This window comes from Rosa rugosa, chromosome 4, assembly GCF_958449725.1.
Source record: "Rosa rugosa chromosome 4, drRosRugo1.1, whole genome shotgun sequence".
Classification (NCBI taxonomy): domain Eukaryota; kingdom Viridiplantae; phylum Streptophyta; class Magnoliopsida; order Rosales; family Rosaceae; genus Rosa; species Rosa rugosa.
In genome coordinates, this window is record NC_084823.1 from 12,496,802 (window position 1) to 12,522,283 (window position 25,482).

Genomic DNA, 25,482 nt, shown 5'->3' on the forward strand with positions numbered 1-25,482 from the left:
TTGTTTGGTAATACAATGTAATCTAGTGTATTATTATGTCCTTACAAATTTTTCTTAACTTTCAATTTTATTGGTAATACAATGTAGTCAAGTGTATTATGTTTCTCAATCCTATTGATCGAGTATTATTATGTCCTTACAAATTTTTCTTAACTTTCAATTTTATTGGTATGAAAACATATCAACAAAGTGCTCCACAAAACCCGGAATCGCTTTTGGTTTAGGGTTGCAACTTTTCTTCTTGTCCGGCGGCGTGCTTGGGCGGCGTTGGCTCGCCTCGCCTGCTCGACGCGACTGCCGGACGGGAATTTGAAAACTAGTGGTCCGGCAGCTTCTTGGAGAGGGATTACGGCTTGAGTCCGGCGCTGGACGGTTTTGGCGACGAGCACCGGAAGACATCTTGGGCTCAGTGGGCGGCGGGGCAACGCGGGTCGAGGGTCGATGTGGCACCTCCGGGATCTCCATGATCGGCAGCGTGGTGGAGGAGTTGGACGGTGGCAGTGACGTCCGGAATCGGGCTGCTTTGGACTGGTTTAGACGTGGTTTCGGTCCGGCTTCGACCCGGGTTGAGGCAGCGAGGCTGGGGCTTGCGGTGCGGCGGCGAGGCTGGAGTCAGTGGCAGTGGCGAGGGCTGGTGCCGATTGCGGTGGCGGGATCTGGTTTTCAGGTGGCAGCGGTCGTTCATTGGAGACTGCAGATGGATGATGGGCTTGGGTCAAGCTTTCATGGTTGGGCCTGAGCTGGGGTCTTCTTCTTGGGCTGTGTTTTCGGGCTCTTTTTTACCTTGGTTTATGTACCTACATGTACGTTTGCAAAGCATAATTAGCTATAATCAGCCACGCTCATCGTACCGCCAGAGGTACCAACTACCGTCAAATGAGTGACCCACGGATAGGCAGCCAGGCGGGCTACGGCCTGAGCACAAGAATACCCCGGGATCACCGCTGACGCGCCGCCACGCGCTATGCCAAGACGGCATCAGAAGCTACTGAAACTGGGAACTGAAGCACTTCAGTCCCACATCGAAAACAAGGAGAAGATCGGACCTCTCCTCACCTATAAAAGGTCCTCTCTTCTCTCTTCATTATTACGCATTAACTACTCATTTATTATTGTGCTGCCTATATGTATCAACTGACTTAGGCATCGGAGAAGTGAAGACCGCCCAACGCGGTCTCCCTCTGACGCCCTGTCTTTCATTTGGCAGCCAGCGAGGATCACCAAGTATACAGAGTAGCGGTCCGCCCACCGGACCCGCGTTAAACGGAGGTTTGGCTACCGCCAGACTTTGAGCATTAACATTGGCGCCGTCTGTGGGAACCTTTGAACAAAAGGTCATCCCATCACAACTACCATGACTAGCGGTAGCGGGGGAAACGCCGATGAGCAGGCAGACCAATCCGCCATCCCCCAACCATCCAATCCAGCGGTAGGTGTTAACCGCGCACTATTCAACTCCCCAACCAAGATTGCCCTCCTTGACTGGGGACTTGGGGGACTTGTACCTACATGTACGTTTGCAAAGCATAATTAGCTATAATCAGCCACGCTCATCGTACCGCCAGAGGTACCAACTACCGTCAAATGAGTGACCCACGGATAGGCAGCCAGGCGGGCTACGGCCTGAGCACAAGAATACCCCGGGATCACCGCTGACGCGCCGCCACGCGCTATGCCAAGACGGCATCAGAAGCTACTGAAACTGGGAACTGAAGCACTTCAGTCCCACATCGAAAACAAGGAGAAGATCGGACCTCTCCTCACCTATAAAAGGTCCTCTCTTCTCTCTTCATTATTACGCATTAACTACTCATTTATTATTGTGCTGCCTATATGTATCAACTGACTTAGGCATCGGAGAAGTGAAGACCGCCCAACGCGGTCTCCCTCTGACGCCCTGTCTTTCATTTGGCAGCCAGCGAGGATCACCAAGTATACAGAGTAGCGGTCCGCCCACCGGACCCGCGTTAAACGGAGGTTTGGCTACCGCCAGACTTTGAGCATTAACAGTTTAGAACCCTAGGTTTGTACTCTCTACGTTTGTTAGGGAATTACGCACTTTCGTGCCTCTAGCAAATCCTCTAGAGTGGTAACGACAGAGGATTCTCGAGATAAGGTATGGGCAATGGGAACTCTTGATTTCCCGGTCCTGTTCTGTGCCTAGTATTTGCTTTCTAGAGTCTAGTGCTATGTAAGTTAGCTTCTCTAATTGTACACCAATTGAGGTCTCTAGGCGATTAGGGTTGTTATAACAAGAAGCTTAGATAGTTTTGGGCCACTTGATTACAATGTAGTCAAGTGTATTATGTTTCTCAATTCTATTGAGAAACATTAACGAGGAACACTGCAATACCACTTGGTATAGTAATTTCACAATGTACTTGCGGGATAAACTTGGATCTATAAACTCCATTTTGTATTACGTACAATTGATCATGGATCATTTCCTTTCAATCATTACATCATTCAAATTCACTCTCAGACATTCAATTTTATAATCGAGTCATAGACTAGCCTTGCTACTGCTACTATAACTACAACTAATTTTGAAACTTGAAGGGCACAAGCACTGGCAGCTGTGGTCACAACTTCATCAATTCATTATCAGGTAGTTGAATTGAACCAAAGCAGAAAGCAACCCATCAACTTCTTTGCATTCATCTGCTGCATGTAACATCTACAACTTTTCAGCACCCTGAGGTATAACATGATCAACAATTTGAACTAGTCCCAACATATGAACTAGTCACAACACAATACTTGGATTGGAACTACCATGGAAATCAAGTAAACAATTTGCTGGATAAACAAAAGTTGTATAAATGATAAACAAAAGGATAGAGCGGTGGATATCCCAATCTCAAGAGCAAAGACAATTTCTATAAATGATTATAAGCTAAGATCTAGCAGTACTATTGGACACTGGCAACAAATTATGATCACCATAGCAAGAAAAGGACCAACAAGGGATGCATCAAAGAACCCATACCTGCACACCTTTTACTTGCATCTACTGAACAATCTATAGAGAACCGAATCAGCAAAAGCCCACCCTGCCAATAGTAAGCAGATACCATCAGTACAAACTACACAATCAACATTATTATTCCAGACACTGAAGTAACTAATGGTTTCCTCTCTTCATAAGTTTTATTAAGTTTACTACTCACCAAGTCCCAGCACTTGAAATTTATGATTTTGAGATATATTCCTATGGGTCAACTAGGTCAAAGCAGAGTAAAGGCCAGCAACATCTAAGAAACCGATCAAAGCTTTCAACAATTCTTGAAAACAAAATGAACAATTAACAATATGTGAATTATTACTCAAAACCACACACTATGCGAAAAAGTAAAGTGTTATTCTAACTGGAAAGCTAGCCGAATTACAATCGAGCTTTAGTTTACTCTCATTTTACTGAACATGATTATATCAACTACAGCATTCTGGTTACACTACATATTGTATCAGAAACAATGCCAATAACTGGAAACTACAAGAACCTGTAATCAATACGGAAAACCGAAAGTTGCACCTTCATATTGAAGTTCAAATTTCTACATGAAAATATACAAAGCAAGGAAGAAGATACCTGATATGGATCGAAGCTTTCAGTATCAGATACCTTGAGAAAAGATTGGTGGAATTTAGCTCACTTAGAAATCTGGGACTCGGAGTGAACTTCTATATACATAACAGATTGGTGGAAGGATGAATGAGATTTCGAAATCTCAATTACTTCATCTCCTCGGATGTTCGTACCTAATCGCAGTTTTCTTGTGACAATCCAATTTCCAAATAATACATACAAAACATGGAGAAACGTTAACAAATCAGAAACCACACAAATGCAATACTGGCAAAAAAAAAATCTAGACCATAAATTCTAACCACTTAAGACGCAATACTTACAAACAAATTCATACCAGAAAAGATTACCCCCGGATTTCGATTCTGGGTCGGCGATCTAAGCTACATCAGTTCGTGTCGTCATAAAACTGATCTAGATTGTAGGTGATGCCAAGAGAGTTGAGGGAGAAGACAGAGACGAGTGCGTCTGTGCGTGGCTGTGTGTAATTTCCTCAGGGAATGAAGGATAGAAGTTGGTATTATGGAAAGAATCATTAATCTACAGGGAACACCGCTACAGTGAAGAAGTGGAAGCAGCTTCTAAAAGGAGGCCAGCCCTGGCTTCCGCTTTTAGGGAGAAAAAGCCGTTGCTTTATCTAGAAGCCGGTTGGGGGTGAAGTTATCAAACACCAAATCTTCCATTGCTTATAAGCAGGGGAGCTCCCCAAACGCAGCCTTAACAGGTCAGAAACAAAGAATTTACTTAGAGAACCCATTGTATAATCACCAAGTTGTGAGAGCCCAGCCCAACAATGGAGCTTCATGTACCCTGCTTATGTCCATTTTGGTTTAGATGCTTTCATGTGATCACACTTCTCCTTCTTATGAGCTCCTTCTTTCCTGTTAGTGTCGCAAACTCACAAATGATACGGATCGTGTGGCTTAACTCAGATTCAAAGAACCCATAGCCACCGATCTACATGGCTTCTCAAAACCATTAAATGAATCTTTTCACTTGGCATGGAATTACTTGAGGCAGAAGCATCAAATAGTAGTAGCCTTGAATCTACAAGGCCATGATTTGCATGGCACTATATCACCTGTCATGAAGCCTCTCCTTTCTTAGGTACATCAACCTTCAAATCAACAGCCTCTCTCGCAACATTCCACACCAAGTTTATCACTTGTCCTAACTGCGATATATCAGTAAAGGGAAAAATTCTGAATGAGCTTGGCTCATTGTTGAAGCTAATGATCAGGCTTGATCTAACAGGAGGCATCCCAAGCTTCCTGGGAAACCTGCAGGAGACCAAGAAGAGCTTAAAAATTGGTGGTCCATTTACTACTTAATTCCTGTTATTAACAAGGAATTTTTTTTTTAACAAGTGAGGTGTGAATCCCCTCATGGCGGATTCAAGTGAGGTGAAATCTCCTTAAGGAGGATCCAAGTGAGGTAAAATCTACTCAAGACAGATCCAAGTGAGTTGAAATTCTCTCAAGGTGAATCTTAGTGAGTGATATTAATCTCTTCAAGGAGGTGAAATCCTCTCAAGGCGGATCAAAGTGAGGTGAAATCTCCTCAAGACGTATCAACTTGAGGTGAAAAGCAGATCCAAATGAGGTGAGGTGAAAAGCAGATCCAAATGAGGTGATATCCCTCAACGTGGATCTAGATGAGATAAAAATCCTTGGGTCTCAAACCCTAATCATCTCTCTTGGCATTTTTTGGGCTTTTGATATTATATGTGGCAGACTCATTCTGTTGGCTAGTCTGATGTACATCAATTAGGTCTTAAGCTGATTATTAGTTAATTGCTTTGAGTCACATAACATCAGATATCTGAAGGTTTTAATGTTAGTCATTTCAGAGTTTTTTTTTTTTTTTTTTTTTTTTTGAAAATGGGCTGGTGCGGCTGCCCTCAAGCCTTGATTAATGAAATAGCATAATATAAGGGGGGGACGTAGAGCCTGAACCCCAGATTACAATAAGCATAGAGCAAACATCCTGAAATAATACCAGAAGTCCCTACAAAATCTATGTATTCTAACAAGCACCAATTAGCAAAGAGTGCACGAGTGGCTACTCTATTTGCTTTGACATAGCGGTGACATACCAGAAAGATAACTCTATGACAAAGAAGCATCATTACAAATAAAACAGCTTTCTCATTAAGTTGCCACACGGAAAAAAATTCAGCGACACTCCATTTCATCCTGCCACTAGAAGGTTGCGTCCATTTAATCAAATAAATAGCTCGTCGCCTCGCTAGGCTAGACAAGGCACACTGAGTGTGCATACCTGGACAACGCCCACGTCGCCCTACCAAATAGAGGTAAGGACTTATTTCCGGCAAAAAGCCACATATTACTAAACTTAACAAACAATAAACCATAATAAGAAAATAAAGGCAATATGGGTCAATAGCCCAGGCCCAGGTCCAACCATCATCATGCCCAAGCCCAAGTAGCAAACTGCACAGGCGTCGAAGTCTCCATCTCGACTGCACTGCTCTCGCCGTCCCACCGCCGGCAGCGCCACCACTGCCACGTACCCTTCGCCGGCTGGATGCAGGCCGTCTCTCCAGCCATACATCAGATAGGCAGCCCCTCCCAATCAATCCCCTTGCTAGATCAGATCCACCCAAACCAAACCAGATCAGAATGTTCCGATCAGATCCGAACCCAGTAGATCCGAGCCTCGCCATCACCGCACCAGGCTGTCCACGCTTCCATCGAGGATAGAGCGCCAGCTGCCCTGCCCGCCAGCCTGTAAACCACCGCTACGCTTCCCTAATCAAGCCTCCAAGCAATCCGGACAACGACTCCACCACCTTGCAGTTTCCACTCCGGTTGAGCCTACATCGGGACACTAGGTCCTCTCTTGCCCGTCCAACGACGACGCCGCTTGGGCGTGCCGTCGGACAGGACATCTATGCCGGAGTGCGGCGCCTTCTAGGTTTCTAGGTTTTTCTCTTCTTTTTCCTAAAATGTTAATAAATTCCTCTCTGTTAAAATTGAATTTCGAGTTTTTCTATTGGAACTTCCAAATTTACTCCTATACTTTTTACACCTCCTATCAAATTTTTAAATACTAAATTTACTCACTAAATCTCACTAAAATTCCTTAAATAACCTCACTCATATAATTTACAAACAAATTATTATCTTTAAAATAAAAAACTTAGTCACTTCAATGATTTAATTACTCTATAAATATTTTTTTTTTGAAAGAAGGACGTCAGACATTACTCTATAAATCTTAATTACATATCCATTCCTTAATCAGACAACATAAATCTCTTTTTCAATAAAAAAAAAAAATCAAACACAAGGTATTGAGTTATAAAAATTAATTTCTAATCAACAAGAAAATAAGATGAACTATTCTGTGGTTTTTTCTTAATTTTTTGTTTCTATTTTAGCTGTGCAAAAAAAAAATTAATCATTTTTTCTTAATGTTTATTTTATTTTCTCTATTTTCTATACCTCACGATTAATTATTTAAATATTTGTTTAGTTTTTTTAATTGCTAGCTCTTTTTTTTTTTTTGCAAACATAATGGATATATAGTCTCTTATGAATTTTGTTTTTCCTTACCAATATGCATTCAACATATATATCATACATTTTTATGTCACATGATCTTGTTCTTATTAAATATTATGAATGCTTTAATGAGTATGTAGTGAAATTGGAAAATGAAAATAGATAAGAAAAATAATAAAGAATACAATCTAATATTATTGAATTGGAAAGTCTAGACAAAATCAGTATAGTATTTTTTTGGTGTAATTATTGTCCTTAATAGTCATTTTACAGTAAGTTATATATGTCATTTAATAATTCATAATAGAGTGAGATTAAGTGAGCAGATTTGGAGGTCCCAATAGAAACACTCTTTGAATAAAGTGTGCGACTCAGAATCTAACGATTGTTGCTTACCTCCTGTCAGATCATATGTGGCTCTAAATACTATGAAGGAGACGTATATGTATCACTCTGGCACCGGTCGTCATGATTTTTGGGGGAAGAAATTTATTCATTTTCCTAAAAAAAAAAAAAAAAAACTTGCAAAAAAAAATTTAATTCAATATAAAAAAAAATAGTAATTATTATTACGTTAGACTGTTGAGACCTGAGACCCAACTATTAACCTTAAAATCCACATCTGAGGGATCCAACCAATTCCTCTCTCTGATTTTACAGAACCCAAATAAACAAAACAAAAGCAGCAGCCCGCCTCGCTATTTCGCATTCACCGCCTCCCTTTGATTTCTCCACATATCTGATGCCATATCTCTCTCTCCCACCAGAAAACCCCTTTTCAAAACCCTAAAATTCGAAATTGAGCCAATCATGGCCGGAGGAGGAGCCCTTAACACCCAAGCACTCTCTCTCCTCGCCGCGGTCAACAACCACGGCGATTTGGCCGTCAAGCTCTCGTCTCTAAAGCAGGCCAAGGATTTGCTCTTGTCCATCGACCCCTCTTCTGCCGCCGAGCTCTTCCCCTACTTGGTCGAGCTCCAGTCTTCCCCTGAAACCCTCGTCCGCTTATCGCTTATCGAGTGAGTCCCCCCCCCCCCCCCCCCTCAAACAAAACCCTAATTTGCAACCTCCTCCTCTCCCTGTGTTTGATTATCAATACAAGCACTGGCATTCAAAGTCTGTGCTTGTCTTCGTGATCGTTATGAGGCACATTGCCTAGTTGTACTGTCGAGTTTGCGTTGTAGAAGCATTGTGAATATGAATTACAGATAATCGTCAAGAAGTGTTTCCTCTATTGCGCAGCGCAATAGATTGCGACTTGATTGTTATATATGTGTAGGAAAGAGATATGATGTGTAGATATGGTAGTAATTTTTAGTCTTTTTGACTTCTGTGTTCTGACTTGTGGGTCACTTATTCTTTGTGGCTGGCAGGGTAATCGAGGAGATTGGCTTGAGAGCAATGGAGGAGTCATCTGTACTGATGTCTGTGCTATTGGCATTTTTGAGAGATAGTGATTCTATTGTTGCGAGGCAGTCTATAGTTAGTGGCACAAATGTCTTTGTTAGTGTTTTGGAGGAGATGACATTGCAGGTAACTCTCTCTCTCTCTCTCTCTCTCTCTCTCTCGTCCTCTCTCTTAACAGGCATTTCGTAAAGATGCACACAAATGTGGATAAGTAAGCAAATGTGGAACTTTTACTTTGGTGCTTATTAGCAGAAAGACACAAATAGATACTCAACCTCTTATCTCTTATATTGTGTGAGGATAAGATGGGGCGCTTATGTTTTGATCTTTGTTTTTAAGTGTTCTCCTACTTTGCGATATTCCTCTGAAATGTAAATGATTACCAGGCAAGTGATATATTCTAAAGACCAAGAATTTGTTTTCAAATAAGCTACAACCTGATTTAGGAATAAGAACTTGTGTATTGATTTAGGAAGAACCTATTGCCTAAATAAAGAAATTGAATGACTAAAAATCATATCATACATGTAATAGGCTTTGCTTCTTGGTAAGACTTCCAAATTTTCACTTTTTTTTTAATTTTTTTGGGATATGCTTTACAGATGATGGTGCAAAAAATTGTCTTCCTTCCCTTTGCAAAATGTAAAGAAAATTGCATTTTTGCTTGTTTACTTTTTAACCTCGTACTCCACGTTATGGAAGCTGATTTTATATGTTATAACTCTTATCTGATGGAAACTTTTTATACAATTAATGTAGTTTAAGACCAAGTTCTCCATTCATTTTCTAAATCATATTATTTGCTTTGCTTATGGTTTTGTAAAAAGTTTCACCGGAGGGGTAAAATCGAGATATGGCTTGAAGAACTTTGGTCGTGGATGGCTAAGTTCAAGGATGCCATATTCACCATTGCAGTACAGGTAGGTGGTGACTCTGCTCGTTCCTTTAAATTTCATCCAACTGCCAGCAAACTTCCTTAAGCTCATTTGCATATATTTGTTCATGCCATATTTATCATTGCATTAGAGGTAGGTTGTATTGGCTTTAAATTCTCTCTAAATTTGTCTCCATTTATTAATTCAAAGTAAGATGGTTATTTGAATTTAAAAGTATTTCTTGGCAATAAAATGGAATACCAATCCCCTTAGTCATTGCTTGCATCAAGTTTGTTTGCGGGAGAGGTGTTTCACTGTGTTAGGGTCATAAAAGAAAGAGTTGGATGACTTGCTTTTTTAAGCCTTTGGTTCTGCTAAGCATGGATGTTTATTTTTCCAGTATCATTTTGTCAGACATTAGTTATTCCTCTAACATTATTTCTCGTTTCAATTTTGTTGGCCTTTGTTTTATGGGTTTGATAGGTGTCCTGTATTTGAAGTATAATCCAATTGTACTTTCACTTGTATCCCCTTTCATTCCTTTGCTAATAAATGGTTGATGGCATTAAAAACTCTTAAAATTATTGAAATTGGTTTGCTAGATCCTGGCAACATATGTCTAACCTACAGTTTGTTCAATTTGATATTGTAGCCTGGTTCTGCTGGAACAAAGTTGCTTGCGTTGAAATTTTTGGAAACATATGTTTTGCTATTCACATCAGACACCAATGATTCTGAAAAACCTACCGCAGAAGGTATTGCAATCCAACTTTGAAGGCCCTCTTTTCTTTCTCAAATCAATCAATGAGTCAGACATCTCATTATAGAAAATAGGCACTTGGAGATGATGTAGTCAGGTTCTAGGCGGTTGCATTGCCTCTTTTACCTAGTACTTTTTTCTATCTCTTCAGGTATTTACCTTTCATCTATTTTGAAGTTTCGGTTTCTTTGGTGCTGATTTGGTTGTAGATGTTGCAGGATGTAGAAGGGGTTTTAATATTTCGTGGCTGGTTGGTGGACACCCTATTCTTGACTCATACATGCTCATGTCAGAAGCAAATAGAGCTCTTGGAATTCTATTAAATTTGTTGCAGTCAGCTGGTAGTCTTCAGGGTTCCTTGACAATTGCCATTGTCAATTGGTGAGTGCTCACAATTTGGTGCTAAGTTCTTTGGTCATTTTGGTTAGATTTTTGCTTTTTATGTGATTCTATCATTTACTTCTGATTAGGAAGTCCATTTCTTTACTGTGATATCTTATCATGGATGTGAACTTAAAAGTCGTGCATCATGTCTCTTCACATACTGATGCCGTTAAATATCTTCAGATTAATGGAGGGATTAAGTATTTAACATATAGACGGTAAACGAGTTTTTTCGTCAGTTTAATCGTCTTGAAATTTATGGAGGGATCACTGAAGCTTGGGAACAGCTTTAGTACAAGTTCAACTGCTTGTTTGTGATATTATTGCAGCATGATGACCAGCTCTCTTATAAGGAGGTAATGGCATTGGATACTGCTGCATTGGTGGTTCAGATAATGGCAGTTACAGGGCTAGACATGTTAAAACTTGCAAATTGTATGGCTACTGTGGAGCACCAATGGCCAGGGATAAGTTTGCATAACTGATGGATAAAATGGTCATCTCATATGCTGAGGGAAGCATGGTGGTCAAGCAATGCAGTTTGTGCTTATAAACTGTTAAAGAGACCATCTACTTTAGCAGTAGTTTAAGTTTCTATGCTGTATGTGCATACAGCTAATAATGTGTGAGCTATTTGAAAATGTATTGATTATTTGGTAACAGCTGATACACATTTAACACTTAATAATCAAAATTTCTTTTTAACCGTGGATTATTACTGAATATTTCGTCTTGCTTGATGCTGTTCTCCTCATTCTTTGTGTTCTTTTTAACACTGGAGTTATGTACAAGGTATTAGGTTTTTGCATGATCGGCAGCAATTTCACAACATAGAATATATTTCAGTTTGGTATTGCAAAAAACACAGTGTTGTATCCCTATTGTTTCTGGTCATATAGGGACTGCAGACCTGGTTTGTTAATGTTAAAACATCCACCTAGCCTGTCGAATTGGCGCTGAACCCTTAAAACAATTTTACTTAGTTCTGCCACCTATTCTTCAACCAGTTTGCTATTTTAAGACTGAGAGGGGATAACAACACGGTTTATATACTCAATGTTTGCTATTCAAATTCATGGTTCTGAGGACTATGTATTTAAGCAATTGAAGTTCAGAGTAATTGACTGAGTTGCTGTCTGGCAGTACTGCATTATCAGTTTCTAATAGGATGTCCTTAAGGGGGAGTAGAATCATTAACTGTTGGTATTTCATGTCTTTTAGAAAATGAATTTTACAGACCAAGAATGTTGTCATTATTATAGCAATCATCATCTGCTGTATGTTGTCATTGTCATCCAAGCTCTAGCTTCCATGGTTCCATTTCTTACTATTTCAATCATCATCATACAATAGATCCTGGCATGTCGGACATGAATCACATAGATGACATTATTCTCTGTTTCTGTGTTCATTCTATTTAGCTAGAGACCTGTATTATAAAAAAAAGGGATGCAAGAACTGGAAAGAAATAAATAGCTGATGTCAGGATCTGCACCTAGAAGCATGTGTAATTCATAAAAGTTTGTTAGATATGATGTTTAGTAGTCTTTATGTGTGGGAAGTGAGATACTGATATTGCGGCATTTCCAATAGACAATAGCATGAAATAGTTGAGTATATGGATAATAGATGCAAGAGAAGTCTTTAGAAATGATCAAGGACAATGAGATAGTTTAGACACAGAATTTATTTTAATTTTATTTTTATATTTATAGAAAGACTTGCAAGTTAAAGGAAATATGGAAACAAATAAGAGTGGTAGAAAATAGGCAAACCAGTGCCTTATACCTGTGAATCTTAGTATTTTAAGAAAGGAATGTGTGATGTAGTAGTTAGTATCATGCACGTGCCTTCAAAATTGTTGCTTCACGTAAAGTTTTTGTTTCTTTTGAAAATTGTGTAAAAATGTAGGAAGAAGGCCTCTGGTGGTAGTCATATAGCGTAACTGGAGATACTGTTGTCTCTTCACCTTCATACAAGTTCGCACAACACCAAAGAGAGAGTCTACTGATATTTATATATATGTATATTGTTCAGTACTTGGTTGCAGTAATTGTATTCCTGAATCTGGGGTCCAACTTATTCTTATAAAAAAAAAAGGAAAAATATTAAGATACTTGAAGATGATATCATCAGATTAACCAAAAAAAAAAAATCATCAGATTTTCTTATGATGAATTTTTCTATGTGCAAAGACTGGAAGTTTAACTTTGTTTTGCCTTTTGTTTTCATTATTCTATTTATTTATTTTGTGGATACATAAAAGCTACATCTTGTTTTGTTCTTGTGTAGCTTCTACCTTATGGTCTTGGGCTGAGTAGGGTACCTGGATATGTTTTCTGACTGTTATTTTAATGGTCGTTTGGCACATGGTAGTGGCTAATATTATGTAGTCAATATTCATACTGTTCATACTATAGTTTGAGGCGAAAATTCATAAAATAGGCTGGGTGAGGTTGGACAGGAATAGAAGGGGTTTTCAATGATGTAAAGGGAGAGGGTTCATCTTTGGTTTCCTTATGGATGTTGTATTTTGGAGATGTGGGAGTTTCCTTTTTTGCAAGCTGCTGCATTTCAGATCTTTGGGTAGAACTTTTGTTTTTGTGCTCGGTTGTTTTTGTCTATGACTTGCTTTTGGTGGATTCTTTGTCTGCTGCTGTTGCATCCTTTTTTGTTTCTTGGTGGAAGTTGTGTACCTCATGAAAAATGAAATAGATTGAATGGGCTGTATATGAAAGTACCATTCGTGTTGAAAACAAAACTTATTAAGAGAAGCCTAGACTATTCTACATTGATAGTAGGATTATATGCTGACAATGAGTACTATAATAAGAACTATAAGGTTATAGTAGATTCTGTGGGCTGTATAAGAAACTATAATGAAATAGGTTGAATGGGCTGTATATGAAAGTACCATTGGGGTTGAAAACAAAACTTATTAAGAGAAGCCTAGACTATTCTACATTGATAGTAGGATTATACGCTGACGATGAGTACTATAAGGTTATAGTAGATTCTGTGGTGAAACCTTAAAATTTATTATTGTGATAAAATAGAATCAAATAAATGTCTTGTTCTTCATATAAGTTGAGAGGACCCAACTACTGTTTTCAACTTTTTGTTGAGATCCAGAAAGGAAATGGTTAAATTTCTGAAAGCTAAACAATTGGAAAAAGTATACTTTTTATTTTTGAGATCTGCTCTGAAAAATATATAGGATAAGAATGAATCCCCAGAATAACTCACTTTTTGAATAAAAGCAACTTCTGTGATATAATCTTATTAGAATTGTCATTTACCTGCAGTCTCTTGTGTAGAATGGTCCAAGTCAATCATCTTAAGTGTCCGGGCTTTCAATCTTTCATAATTCTTCTATCAAAATGGTTTAGAAATTATTTGCTTTCGGATGAGTTCAATAGGTTCAATTGGTTGTGATTTGCACTCTGTGCCTTTTGGGTTGGGGTTGATTGTTGTTCAATCAGTCTTTGTGCTTGATGTTGTTAGCATGTTTGATGTCTTGTATGTTTGACTTCAATACAACTTCATGCAATAGAAATCTTCTTTTGGTAAAAATGCAATCAACTTCTTTTCTATGAACATTTATTGGTATAATTTCATTTCTTTATTTATAATTTAAATTTGCTTAGTGAGCAAAAAAAAAAAAATAGAGTGACCAGGTTTTTGAAAACCCTGTGCCAATAGGGTTTAATGTTAGTATTGAAGTCATGGTGAGTGCTAAGCTGTGGATGGGATGAGAAACTGGAAATGATACTGTAGCTGTCTCAGTATATAAGGTTGAAACTATTGCCAGTAGAATCATGATAATTGTGACTTTGTGATGATTGAATGAAGCTGAGGCTGTTGTGCCTGAGATGATTGTGACTAAAACAGTGGTTGGGGGTTTTAGAAAGTTCAAGAAACTTTATAAACTTACAATCTAGTATGCTTTAGGAAAAAGAAGACATAAAGAAGAGAAATTCTTGGGGTCTTGATGCATGAAAATAGACAGCTACCTTACAGATCAGTAGTCTTCTTGCCAATAGTTGTAGCAATTGGAAAGTGATTCTGACTCATAGTGTGTTGGCTCACGCATTTTGCTCCTGGCAATTGTATACATGATCCTCATCCATCTGCTATGATTTCTCTTATAGGGTAGAGTATGTTGGATGATGCATTTTGCACCTGGCGATTGTATACCTGATCTCATGCCATGAGTTATATTTGGTTTCAGTTGGTTTATAATAAACTAACTACTACAGGAAACTAAGTAAGATTTTATGTGTGAGGGGATGACAAATGGACACTCCATACCAGATCTCTTGGTTGAACAGAGTAATTATGTTTGTAGGTTGTGAGCAAACAAGTTGGAAATTTGTACTCTAAATTATAAGAGGGAAATGTGGTGGAACTTATTGGTTATACAGATTACCAGTGAAAGGATGTGCAAGTTGTGATTTGTAAAGGATAGGTGCACTATTAGCTCTTCTTGTAGGCTCATTCTGATGATAGTGTCTCACATGCTACGATTCCCTCCCAGTGAATGCATCTTCATATCTCTTCACATTCAGTTATTGTTTTATTTTTTCCCGATATGTAGTTTCTTTTATCTCTTGTCACTAAGTGTACATGAGTAGCACACCCATGTTTTCAATGATATAAATTCAACTCTTTGAATTTATGTGTTGTGTTAATAAAGGGAGGCATAAGTGGCATACTAAAAAATCATTATGATTGTAAAATGTAATATTCTATTACTTTCATGTTATACATGTACACTGTCCTCTTTCTCCCTTAATTTTTGTTACTTTTCCTCTTCTGTAACTGATATTTATCTCAACATTTTCATCTGTTTGACATGACAGTCTTGTAGCCATAGCAAGAAAGAGGCCAGTTCACTATGGCACCATTGTTTCTGCACTATTTGATTTTGATCCAAACTTCGAATTAGTAAAAGGACGCCATGCTGCCAGTATCCAGTATTCTTTAAGAACTGCCTTTTTGGGATTCCTTCGGTGTACTAGCCCAGTGATTGTAGAGGTAGAATTTTTTTAATTTTTTATTTTGTGGTATCTGGCTCATTGAGCATTGAAGTCCTAGGAAATGTCTGTTTTTCATCTGTTCTTACCTGACAAGTTTGTACTGTTACATTTCAGTCAAGAGATAGATTGATTAGGGCCCTACGCTCTATGAATGCTGGGGATGCTGCTGATCAAGTAATCCGCCAAGTTGATAAAATGCTAAAAAACAATGAGAGGGCTTCGCGTGATGCTCGGTCGGGAAAGGTATATTTTCTTACAACTTTTATTTGTCTTTCACATAAGAGAATTGAACTATTGCATTTGTTTGGTTCATTGCCTCACAATCATTGAAATTGCGACCACAGGATGATCAACTACCAAGCCAACTGCCTGTTTCAGGGGACCTGGTAAGAAAAAGACCTTCACCTCTTGATGTTGAAGAGTCAGCTAATGGTCATGAGATACCTTCCAAGCGAAGTCGTTATGTTCATGAAGCCTATTCAGCATTGCCAGTTCAAAAGAATGATTCTGGGTGGGATACCACTTCTGTCAACGGAGTGTCCTCTGACCTTCCTATGCTAGATGGTGAGGTGACTCCCGTGGAGCAAATGATTACTGTAATTGGCGCGTTGCTTGCTGAAGGAGAAAGAGGTGCTGAATCACTTGAAATTCTTGTTTCGACAATCCATCCTGATCTGTTGGCCGATATTGTAATAACTAATATGAGGCACTTGCCGAAGATGCCGCCACCCTTGGCAAGGCCAGGGTTGCCAGTTGCTCGGCAGATAGGTTCTTTAAGTAGTTCGGCACAAGTTGTTTCAGGTTCTCCAACATCATCTGTGCAGTCTCCAGTTTTGGCTGCCCAAATGTCTTTTTCTTCAGCAACTGTAAACAGTTTATCAGATGCTGATACTTCCAATGTGAATAATCTTCCTGATTCCAAGCGAGATCCACGAAGGGTAAACTTCGTGAAACTAAGATATATTGTGTTTGTATCTACTATTACTGTTTATTATTTCAGTTAACAATGAAATGGCTTTAATTTAAATCTCGGCAACTTTTCAGGATCCCCGTCGCCTAGATCCACGGTGTATAGCAGTTTCTGCTGAACTGGCATCCTCACCCACAGTAGAGGATACTGATGCTATGCAATCTGACATTGATGGTTCAATTTCCTTGAGTAAGCTTAATTCGCTTCCTGTTGTGACCACTGTTGAATCTACTTTAGTAACTCCCAAGCCCAAAACAGAAAGTGATGATACGATTTTGGATAGTCAATTGGCTTCTGGAACCGGCCAACCAACTCCCAAGGAGGAGGTTCTGGATGGACCTGTGGAAGATGGCCCTACTTTGAAGGTCAATGTATCTTCAGATCTAACAGATTCTCGTGTGCAAATTGAAGGGGACCTTGACACAATGCCATTGTCAGATGTTGAAGTAAAAGATGAAGATTATACCACATCTTTTCTAGAATCTGATCAGCATTCTCCTGCTCTTTCAAACACATCTGCATCTGAAGATATATGTCAGGATCTGCCTGAGGTTCCCATATATATTGAGTTGACCCAAGAGCAGGAGCAAAGACTAGGGCAATTGGCTGTTGAGCGAATTATTCAATCATACAAGCATTTGCATGCAACAGATTATAGTCAGATGCGCTTGGCATTACTTGCTCGATTGGTTGCTCAGGTAGGATAAATCTTATCATTGTTTGCACTCAAATGCGCACAAGTAACTTTTTTTCCTGAGTTCAACTGTATGTCCGACAAAAGAGTTGGATATACTTTTTGAGTGATGAGTTCTTAACATTTGCTGCTCAATTTTGTTGCCTCAATATAGTGGCTTATAATATGCCATGAAGAGTCTGGATGTTTAAATCATTAGACGTTTAGTCGATATCTAGAAGGAACCAACACAAAATTTTAGGTCTGTCTAACTATTGGCCTCAATATCTGCACTTATCGCTGACATTGCTGAGTTATGTCATAGAAAGGTAAAGATCATGCTGGAGACATGGCGGCTATTTGTGATGTGTTGCTTAGAAGGAATTACTTTAACAATGTTACACACATGTAGACGTATCTTGTGAAGTGAGGCTGGTCTCTCTTATATCTGTTTGGCAATCTCATTGAGGCTTTTTTTCTTCTTTTTTTCAGTCAGATGTAGGTCGTGGATTCCTTGTCCTCTCATACACTCTTCTATTCTAATAAAATCTCTGTTTCTTCTTAAAAATGTCATCTTTCAGGATTTTCTTTGAATAATTAGTTTTCGATTCAGTTTGGATCCTCTATAGTATTTCATATGCACAATCATCTACAATTGTTTTCATTTCACAGATTGATGCGGATGATGAAATTATTGTGATGCTGCATAAACATATAGTTGTGGATTACCAACAGAAAAAGGTATGTATTTCTTGCGCTGGTTCTTTTGTTCGGTTTGTATTAGTAATCCATAAACTTTTTAATTTGGGTAATACATGGATGATAGCTGCCACTGTGCTAAATAGATATGTACAATTCGAAATTGAAGTCTAAAGTGATTAGTAGTATATTTAAAATGAAAGCTATATGTTGGTTTGGTGATATGAATAAGTCCGAGTTGGTTTTGCAAATTGTTTCCATTAGTTCTGAAGGTTTCTTGATTTAAAATGTTCTCATTACTTTCTTTTTGTTAAGGTAGAAGTGATTTGATTATTAATGTGTATTTAATAATATGCAAATGATTTTTGTATTTGTTGCTGTTCTCTAGGTAGTGGATCTCTTGTACACTAGTACACTTTGTTAAGTTTTTTATTAAACTTTTGTTTCTCCAGGGAGAAAAAAATATATATGCAAAAGGTTTTCGTTTGCCTATGTGTATGAGGATAATCTTGTGGTATACCTCATGGAAGTTTAGAACATAATAATAAAACCTGATAGTTTAGAACCTCACTTTTTCTTTCATCTCATGTTGAGAATATATGTCATCCCACATGGGAAAAATGGGACCTTGCCTATGGGTTTCTAAGGGTTTGGGCCACTCCATCCATTGCCAATTGGTTTTGGATGTGAACCCTAGATTACTTTAACATGGTATCAGAGCGGGTCCCTCTCCAATTATCATGGGCCCGAATTTGGGTTCCTTATATTGCCATCAGAAAAATTCCGATCGGATTGTTACCAAGTGTCCGATGTGGGCCTTGGATTGTATTGACCAAGTCTCTGATATGAGGCTTGTGTCCCAATTTCCAAAGTGGGAATTGGATTAATTAATTTCACATGCTAACCTAGAGCTAGGTTGCACGTGAGGGGGCGTGTTGGAGAGGAAAGATCCCACATTGGAAAAGTGACAAATAAAATATAACTTATAAGTGGGTGACTCTTACCCAATTGTACCGAGGCCTTTTGTGATTAAAACCCAACACCTATCGGGTGGTTAAGTTGGGACAGTATCAGTACAATGGTGGGTCACGGGCTACGCTTATTGCTGTTTAACATCTCATGTCCTCAGAGAACATGTCTTTAGTTATCAGTTTAGCGGTTAATAATAGTATTTCTCCAAGGTCGAAACAAATTAACTCTGAACAGCTGAGTTGATTAGTTATTTGATGTTGTGAAATCTGATATATGTGTATTGATTTTAGGGGCATGAGCTAGTATTGCATATCTTGTACCATCTGGAGGCTCTGGCTGTGTCCGATTCAGTTGATAGTTCCACATTTGCTGTTATGTATGAAAAGTTCCTCCTGGCAGTGGTAGGCACTTTCAACCTTTTCTTGTTTTGTTTTCTTTCTCTTTCTGTGAGAACTGAACATATGAGGTCCTTTACTGCAGGCTAAGTGTTTGCTGGAGTCCTTTCCAGCCTCGGACAAGTCATTTAGTAGACTTCTTGGAGAAGTTCCAGTCCTTCCTGACTCCACTTTGAAACTACTAGATGATCTCTGCTATTCTGATGTTATTGATCAACATGGAAAAGATGTTCGGGACATTGAGCGTGTCACTCAGGGCCTTGGTGCTGTCTGGAGTTTAATTTTAGGGCGGCCACATTATCGACAAAGCTGCGTAGATATCACTTTGAAGGTAACTTGGACTGGACTTTAAAGACGCAAAATTTATTTAATGAATTTTTCCCCGTAGATAGTTTTGCTTGTTAGATATCCTTCTCACAGATTAGAATAACAACCAGATTCTGACAATTTGCAACTTTTGGATTGCAGTGTGCTGTTCATTCACAAGATGACATCCGAACCAAAGCTATCCGACTGGTATGCGATGTTACTGCACAGTAACTTCTTTGTGTCTATCTTCCACTTAAAGTTCAATCCTTGTCTTGAAAAGCAAGAATTATATGAACATCATATTCTCTTCTTTTCGGTTTTGTTTGACAGGTGGCAAACAAACTCTATCAGTTGAATTACATATCAGAAGTTATTGAAAAATTTGCGACAGATATGTTGCTGTCTGCTGTTGAACAGCCTCTGTCGGGTATAGAGCATTCACAATCTGAGTCCACTGGGCAAAGAACTGATGGAAAGGTATGTTCCTTTCCTTATGGCTCTTCAATTCCTTCTTTGTCCATGTAAGCAACATCAGAATGTTGTATGGTCAAGATTATGTTTTGCCAATCTCTTGAGTCAATTTGAAATGCCACGATTTTGTGGCTGCTTTTATTATCTCAGTAGTTCATGGGGATTTCAAAACTAAACATACATCTATGATCTATATTTAAAGTTGCAATCCTGAGTTGAGTAAAATTAGTATCTACAATTCTTTTTCAGTTTTTATTCTTTTTAGAGGGATAGCATCGACATCTGAAAAGTTCCTACTTAACATTGGAGGGGCATCTACAGTTCCACTAAATTACATGTCATTCTCCTTCTAATTCTTGCAGTTTGGAAGCCAAGAAACATCAGTTAGTCATTTTCAAAATTTGGAGTCCGGAAATTCTGAAAATGATTCCACAACGAAGGACCAACCAGTGTCAACAATGTCAATTCCTGAAGTTCAGCGACTCATTTCTTTGTTTTTTGCTTTATGTACAAAGGTTTGTCTGTGATTCCTTTATGATTGGTAACTAATTAACAACTTGTGATTGCTTCTTTCATGGTTTTATTTGTCAGCACTAACATAGGCTGTTCTTTTGTTGCAGAAACCTAGTCTTATTCAACTTGTATTTAATACTTATGGGTGTGCCCCAAAAGCTGTAAAGCAGGTGACACTTTGTTGATTTTGTGAATAACTAAATATTTATTATTTGATAGCATATAACACATGGTAGCTTGTATATTCTAGGTAGCGTGAATCTCTGACAGATGTGCAATTGTGAAACTTAAAGAGGAAATGTCTCAAATTAAGGACCTGGCAATGACCATACATATACATATAGCAAACATAAAATATACGTATAGGTATATACATATAGCAATATATATTTTCATGATTGTCCTCTGGAAAGTTTTACAGTGCCCCGCCAAATTTGCATTGTAGGTTTTAAAGTGCTGCATAATGTAGTTAAAACTCTTACTGCATAACTGTGGAATAAGCCTTGCCTGAGAAAGGGTTCCTGAAATTTTCTTTTTATCATTTGCAAATATGTAATGCTAATCTTTTCTGTGTACCTTTGAAATGATGTAGGCTTTTGATCGCCATATCCCTGTTCTTATAAGGGCCCTAGGGTCGTCAAATTCAGAATTGCTTCATATTATATCTGATCCTCCACAAGGAAGTGAAAACCTTTTGATGTTGGTGGGTATCATATTTTCTATTATGAAAATGATTTTTAATCTTGAAGGTTTTTAACTTTTTATTCTTTTGATTTTTGTATTTTCTTTTACTATATTCATAATATGCCTATGTTTTGTAATATGCAAGGTGCTGCAACAATTGACTCAAGAGACAACACCGTCGTCTGATCTGATAGGCACTGTTAAACATTTGTATGAAACTAAATTAAAGGTTTTCTAATAACTAAAGCTCTCTTTTTAACAGTAGTAAAATATTTTGCCACTTCGTTTTTTCCCGCTTAAACCTGAGTTGGATAATTTCTGTCTGCAGGATGTCACAATTCTCATTCCAATGCTGTCTTCACTTGCTAAAAATGAGGTTTGTTTCATAGATATTGTTTCTCTTCCTCTTGTAGTACATGGCATTATATGTTATTTTGTTAATTGTTTTTGGTTTAATAAGCTTGTTTGCATGCGGGGCAATATTGTCACCTTAGAGTTTAGAAATTACTCCCTTTTAGCCTTGCTACTTATTTGGAAAGCTGCAGTGTCATGATTAGCTTCTTAATTTGAAATTTTTAGGCTCTGAGAACTTCTTGTTCTCTCTTGTACGTTGATCATTTTTCCTATAAAATTTATGTTTCTTCTGAAAAATAAGCTGTTTGCATGCGGGGCAATATTCTCTATACTTCAAGCAACAATGAGTTTCTTACAGTTGAAAGTATTTTCATTTGTTTGGCGATTAGACCTGGGAACGTGTCTTCTTTTAGTGTGTCATGGTTATGTCGTATAATATTAATCATGTTCATATATATATATGAAGCTAAGCCTGCCATCCTCTTCACCTGATACACGACAGTTGAAGTCTTGCTCTGCAGATCTCCTCTGTCATTTCTTGTTTTACCTGTTTTACAAGTAGACAACATCATACCAGAAATTACAAAGTTATGTTAAACAGGACACAATAACATATAGACTTCCTTGTTAGCATGACCTCTTACATCATATCTGAGAAAACATACATAAGTACCTGCAGTCTTGGAGTTTGTTAAGCTGCTAGTTTGACATAGATGTTTCCTTGTTGCTGTTTGATCATGTATGATTTTGTGGTCCCAGGTTTTACCTATATTCCCTCGGCTTGTTGCTCTTCCATTAGAAAAGTTCCAGACTGCACTTGCTCACATACTTCAGGTACATGCAGTTTTCTGTCTGATTTTTCATACATAGTGCTGTTCTCCCTGTACTAAAATACTACAGACTTGTATCAAGTGACACAAAACCCTTGCTTGTGTTATCCACTTCGTGTAAAAAAAGAAAACAATGCTAACATCTCATCCTATCAATTGCAGGGATCAGCTCATACAGGTCCAGCTTTGACACCTGCAGAAGTATTGGTTTCCATCCACAGTATTGTTCCTGAGAAAGATGGCCTCACTCTTAAGAAGGCATGTCTTCCGTGTCATTGGTTTTATTATTTATTTTTCAAATCAACTCTTATTGATTTCATAGTCAAGATAATGTAAAAACAGCATCTTATTGTGCTTACACTGCATCTCATCTGGTCTGATCTGAGCTTCTGTCACATGTTCTACAAATAAATCTGTACCCAAAATTCTGAAAATACATTAGTTGTAGGCATATGATGTTGTGACGTTCCATAATCCACTATATAGGTCTCAGGTGCACTTCGGCATGCTAGATTAGATTAGGCAATAAAAAAATTCACCCAGGGTTTGAGCAAGTTGTCCACATTCCGACATTGGAAAAATGTCTTTGCTCAAAATTAAGTTCATGTAATTTGAGCTGTTTGGTATAGGTTGAAAACATCTTTGATATAGAAAATATAACTTGAATAAATCCTCGAAACAACTAGGGATTGATTATATTGGCTGAGATTCAGTTAATTTCAACTTGTCCAAAATAACCGTGGCCCAAATCTGACATGGGTCAAGGCACAGAAACAAATGGTTTGACTATCCTAGCACAAATCTGACATAGGTAATTTCTTCTACATACCATCAAGTATCCTTGAATGATGAACTTTGTGCCCCTTTCTTAGTGCTATGCCAATATTTGATGCTGATAGTACGGTTGCACTGCATCATTTGTAAAGTTTTTTGCATTCTGTTTCATGTTTTCAGATAACAGATGCTTGCTCAGCCTGTTTTGAGCAGCGCACAGTTTTCACGCAGCAGGTCTTGGCAAAGGCTTTGAATCAGATGGTATATATCTATATTCTTTAAAACGTGGTCCTATGCATATTATTTAGTTCATTAAATAACTAATTAAATTTTCAGGTTGATCAAACTCCTATTCCTCTTCTTTTTATGAGAACAGTTATTCAGGCAATTGATGCTTTTCCTTCATTGGTAACTTCTTTGTTTCTTCTTATTCTTTTTCATTTTTATCATTTTTCTTTTTTGCGACAAAATAATCCTGGATTTATATTATACATTTTTATCACGTCCAAAAAAAATATTATACATGGTTTCATGCCTTTGTTCTATCTCAGGTTGATTTTGTTATGGAAATACTTTCCAAACTTGTAAAGAAACAGGTATGGATTCTTCAACCAAAATTAGGCATTTTTGTGTCTGTTTCTATGTCCTGCGTGCTCTTTCAGGTTGACAAGTCAGTAGTGGTTATTAGCTTGGGAATGCGGGACAACTGATATTCTATATTTGACTGTAGGTTTGGAGAATGCCAAAGCTTTGGGTAGGGTTCTTGAAATGTGCTTCTCAAACCCAGCCACATTCTTTCCATGTATTGTTACAGGTATCATCTCATATATTTATGTGATAACTTACCTTGCCATTTATTGGTGATTTTGGTTACCACCTTCTTGACCTTTTTTTTTTTTTTTTTTTTCCCTTGCAGTTACCACCCCCGCAACTTGAAAGTGCCTTGAACAAGTATACTAATGTCAAAGGTCCGCTTGCTGCATATGCTAGCCAGGCTAGTATAAAAGCTTCACTTTCGAGGTATATTATTATGCATCTGATTGGACTACCCACTTTAATACACTGAAATTTACTTTCTCTGCTTTATGTCTGGGGCTAATTATAGGGTAATAATATATGATATCCATGGTTTTCTCAACAACAATGATAGTTCCCTTCTGTGTGATAAGGGGAGTAATCAGCAGTAATTGTTTTAACCTCAAATAATCTGGAGAGTTCTCTGATGAGGATATCCTAAAGAAGTTTTTGTCCCTTCAAAAATCAGCAAAATCTGTGTGGTTAATTTGTTGTATTAGATGAACATTGTGATTCTGATTAGACATAGAAATACCAAGTATTTCCAAATCAGTGATTTTTTGTATGAATGTTTCTTATGGTGATGATTAGACAATGAGAGCACATAAAGTTTCATAAATTTTTCGTGGAACTGCATGAACCTCCCATGGGTTTTTAGACTTGCAAACACATCCAGCTAACTTATTGCATGGGCTTTGGCAGACCAACACTTGCAGTTCTTGGTCTTACAAATGAACCGCATATGCACCAATCGCATTTGTCGTCACCACCGTTTCACCCTACAGATGCAACTTCATCAGTTAATGGAGCAACTCCATCATGATAACTTGAGAGCGTTGGAGGTCGGCAACTTTACCAGCGATGTATAGTAGAAATTGGGTCATCGGATAACTCTGAGAGCCATTTGGGGAAGATATAAACTAACCACGTAAATGGCAACTGATCACTGGGGGTTTTTGACTGCTGATCAGTGCAACCTGAGATAAATTTCAGTCCAGTGGGCATATCAAATCATCAGTTCTTCAGGATTATTATCAAAGTTCAAAGAGATGCACCTGCGCACCCCCCATTCTCTCAGCTGCTGACAAATGTGTAACATAAATGTGTTGTTTTATTTGATTCTATACTTTATCCTTGTAAATTTTGGTTATACTTAATATCAGGTCAGGAGTTTTATTTTTGGGTAGTTAGCTACTGAAAGCAAGAAAGCACTATGGTCGAGGTCATTTACTGACGCCTGTAAATTATAGTTGTATTTTTGTAGCTCATATTTTTGTTTACTTCTTTGCCACTGTGGCTACTACAGATGCATTCACACTCAAATTGGTCTGATTGTGCACAAAAGGAAGATTACGTAATGTTAAAGCTCCCAACAAGCTATAAACCTAATGGTTTGTATCATCACAATATGAAGGAGATTCTAAGTTCAAAAGGAGAAAAAAAAAAAACCGCATGTCGTTGT

General features: G+C 38.1%; 1 protein-coding gene and 1 long non-coding RNA gene across 5 annotated transcripts; one reads left to right on the forward strand and one right to left on the reverse strand.

Moving 5' to 3' along the window:
• Positions 1–2,399: 2,399 nt before the first annotated feature.
• Positions 2,400–4,384, reverse strand: LOC133745706 (uncharacterized). 2 transcript variants are annotated; one of them, XR_009863744.1, is made up of 4 exons: positions 3,927–4,384; positions 3,593–3,776; positions 2,990–3,053; positions 2,400–2,695 (listed from the first exon to the last, which is right to left on the reverse strand). It is a non-coding gene; the product is annotated as an uncharacterized LOC133745706 (long non-coding RNA). The 2 variants fall into 2 exon arrangements; XR_009863745.1 differs by having other exon boundaries at positions 2,400–2,664; positions 3,927–4,382.
• Positions 4,385–7,740: 3,356 nt separating this feature from the next.
• Positions 7,741–25,343, forward strand: LOC133741969 (uncharacterized). 3 transcript variants are annotated; one of them, XM_062169670.1, is made up of 27 exons: positions 7,741–8,135; positions 8,490–8,649; positions 9,351–9,443; positions 10,051–10,153; positions 10,368–10,539; positions 15,405–15,579; positions 15,696–15,824; positions 15,926–16,519; positions 16,626–17,249; positions 17,897–17,965; positions 19,186–19,296; positions 19,376–19,621; positions 19,759–19,806; positions 19,930–20,076; positions 20,433–20,585; positions 20,691–20,753; positions 21,176–21,286; positions 21,413–21,496; positions 21,596–21,643; positions 22,381–22,455; positions 22,614–22,709; positions 23,406–23,486; positions 23,562–23,633; positions 23,777–23,821; positions 23,956–24,039; positions 24,142–24,245; positions 24,723–25,343. In XM_062169670.1, the coding sequence occupies exons 1-27, from the start codon at positions 7,927–7,929 to the stop codon at positions 24,841–24,843; spliced, it is 4,017 nt and encodes a 1,338-aa protein (XP_062025654.1). In that variant the 5' UTR covers positions 7,741–7,926; the 3' UTR covers positions 24,844–25,343. The 3 variants fall into 3 exon arrangements, with proteins under 3 accessions (XP_062025654.1, XP_062025655.1, XP_062025656.1); XM_062169671.1 differs by having other exon boundaries at positions 10,377–10,539; XM_062169672.1 differs by lacking the exons at positions 23,406–23,486; positions 23,562–23,633; positions 23,777–23,821; ... (1 more) ...; positions 24,142–24,245; positions 24,723–25,343 and having other exon boundaries at positions 21,413–21,477.
• The last annotated feature ends 139 nt before the right edge of the window (positions 25,344–25,482 follow it).

Bases quoted from the DNA above. Each gene is read 5' to 3' on its own strand.
- LOC133741969 (XM_062169670.1), top strand. From the start codon at position 7,927: ATGGCCGGAGGAGGAGCCCTTAACACCCAAGCACTCTCTCTCCTCGCC. The intron at 19,807-19,929 runs GTATGCGATGTT...TTTGTTTGACAG, and splicing joins GAACCAAAGCTATCCGACTG to GTGGCAAACAAACTCTATCA. The intron at 24,040-24,141 runs GTATCATCTCAT...TTTCCCTTGCAG, and splicing joins CTTTCCATGTATTGTTACAG to TTACCACCCCCGCAACTTGA.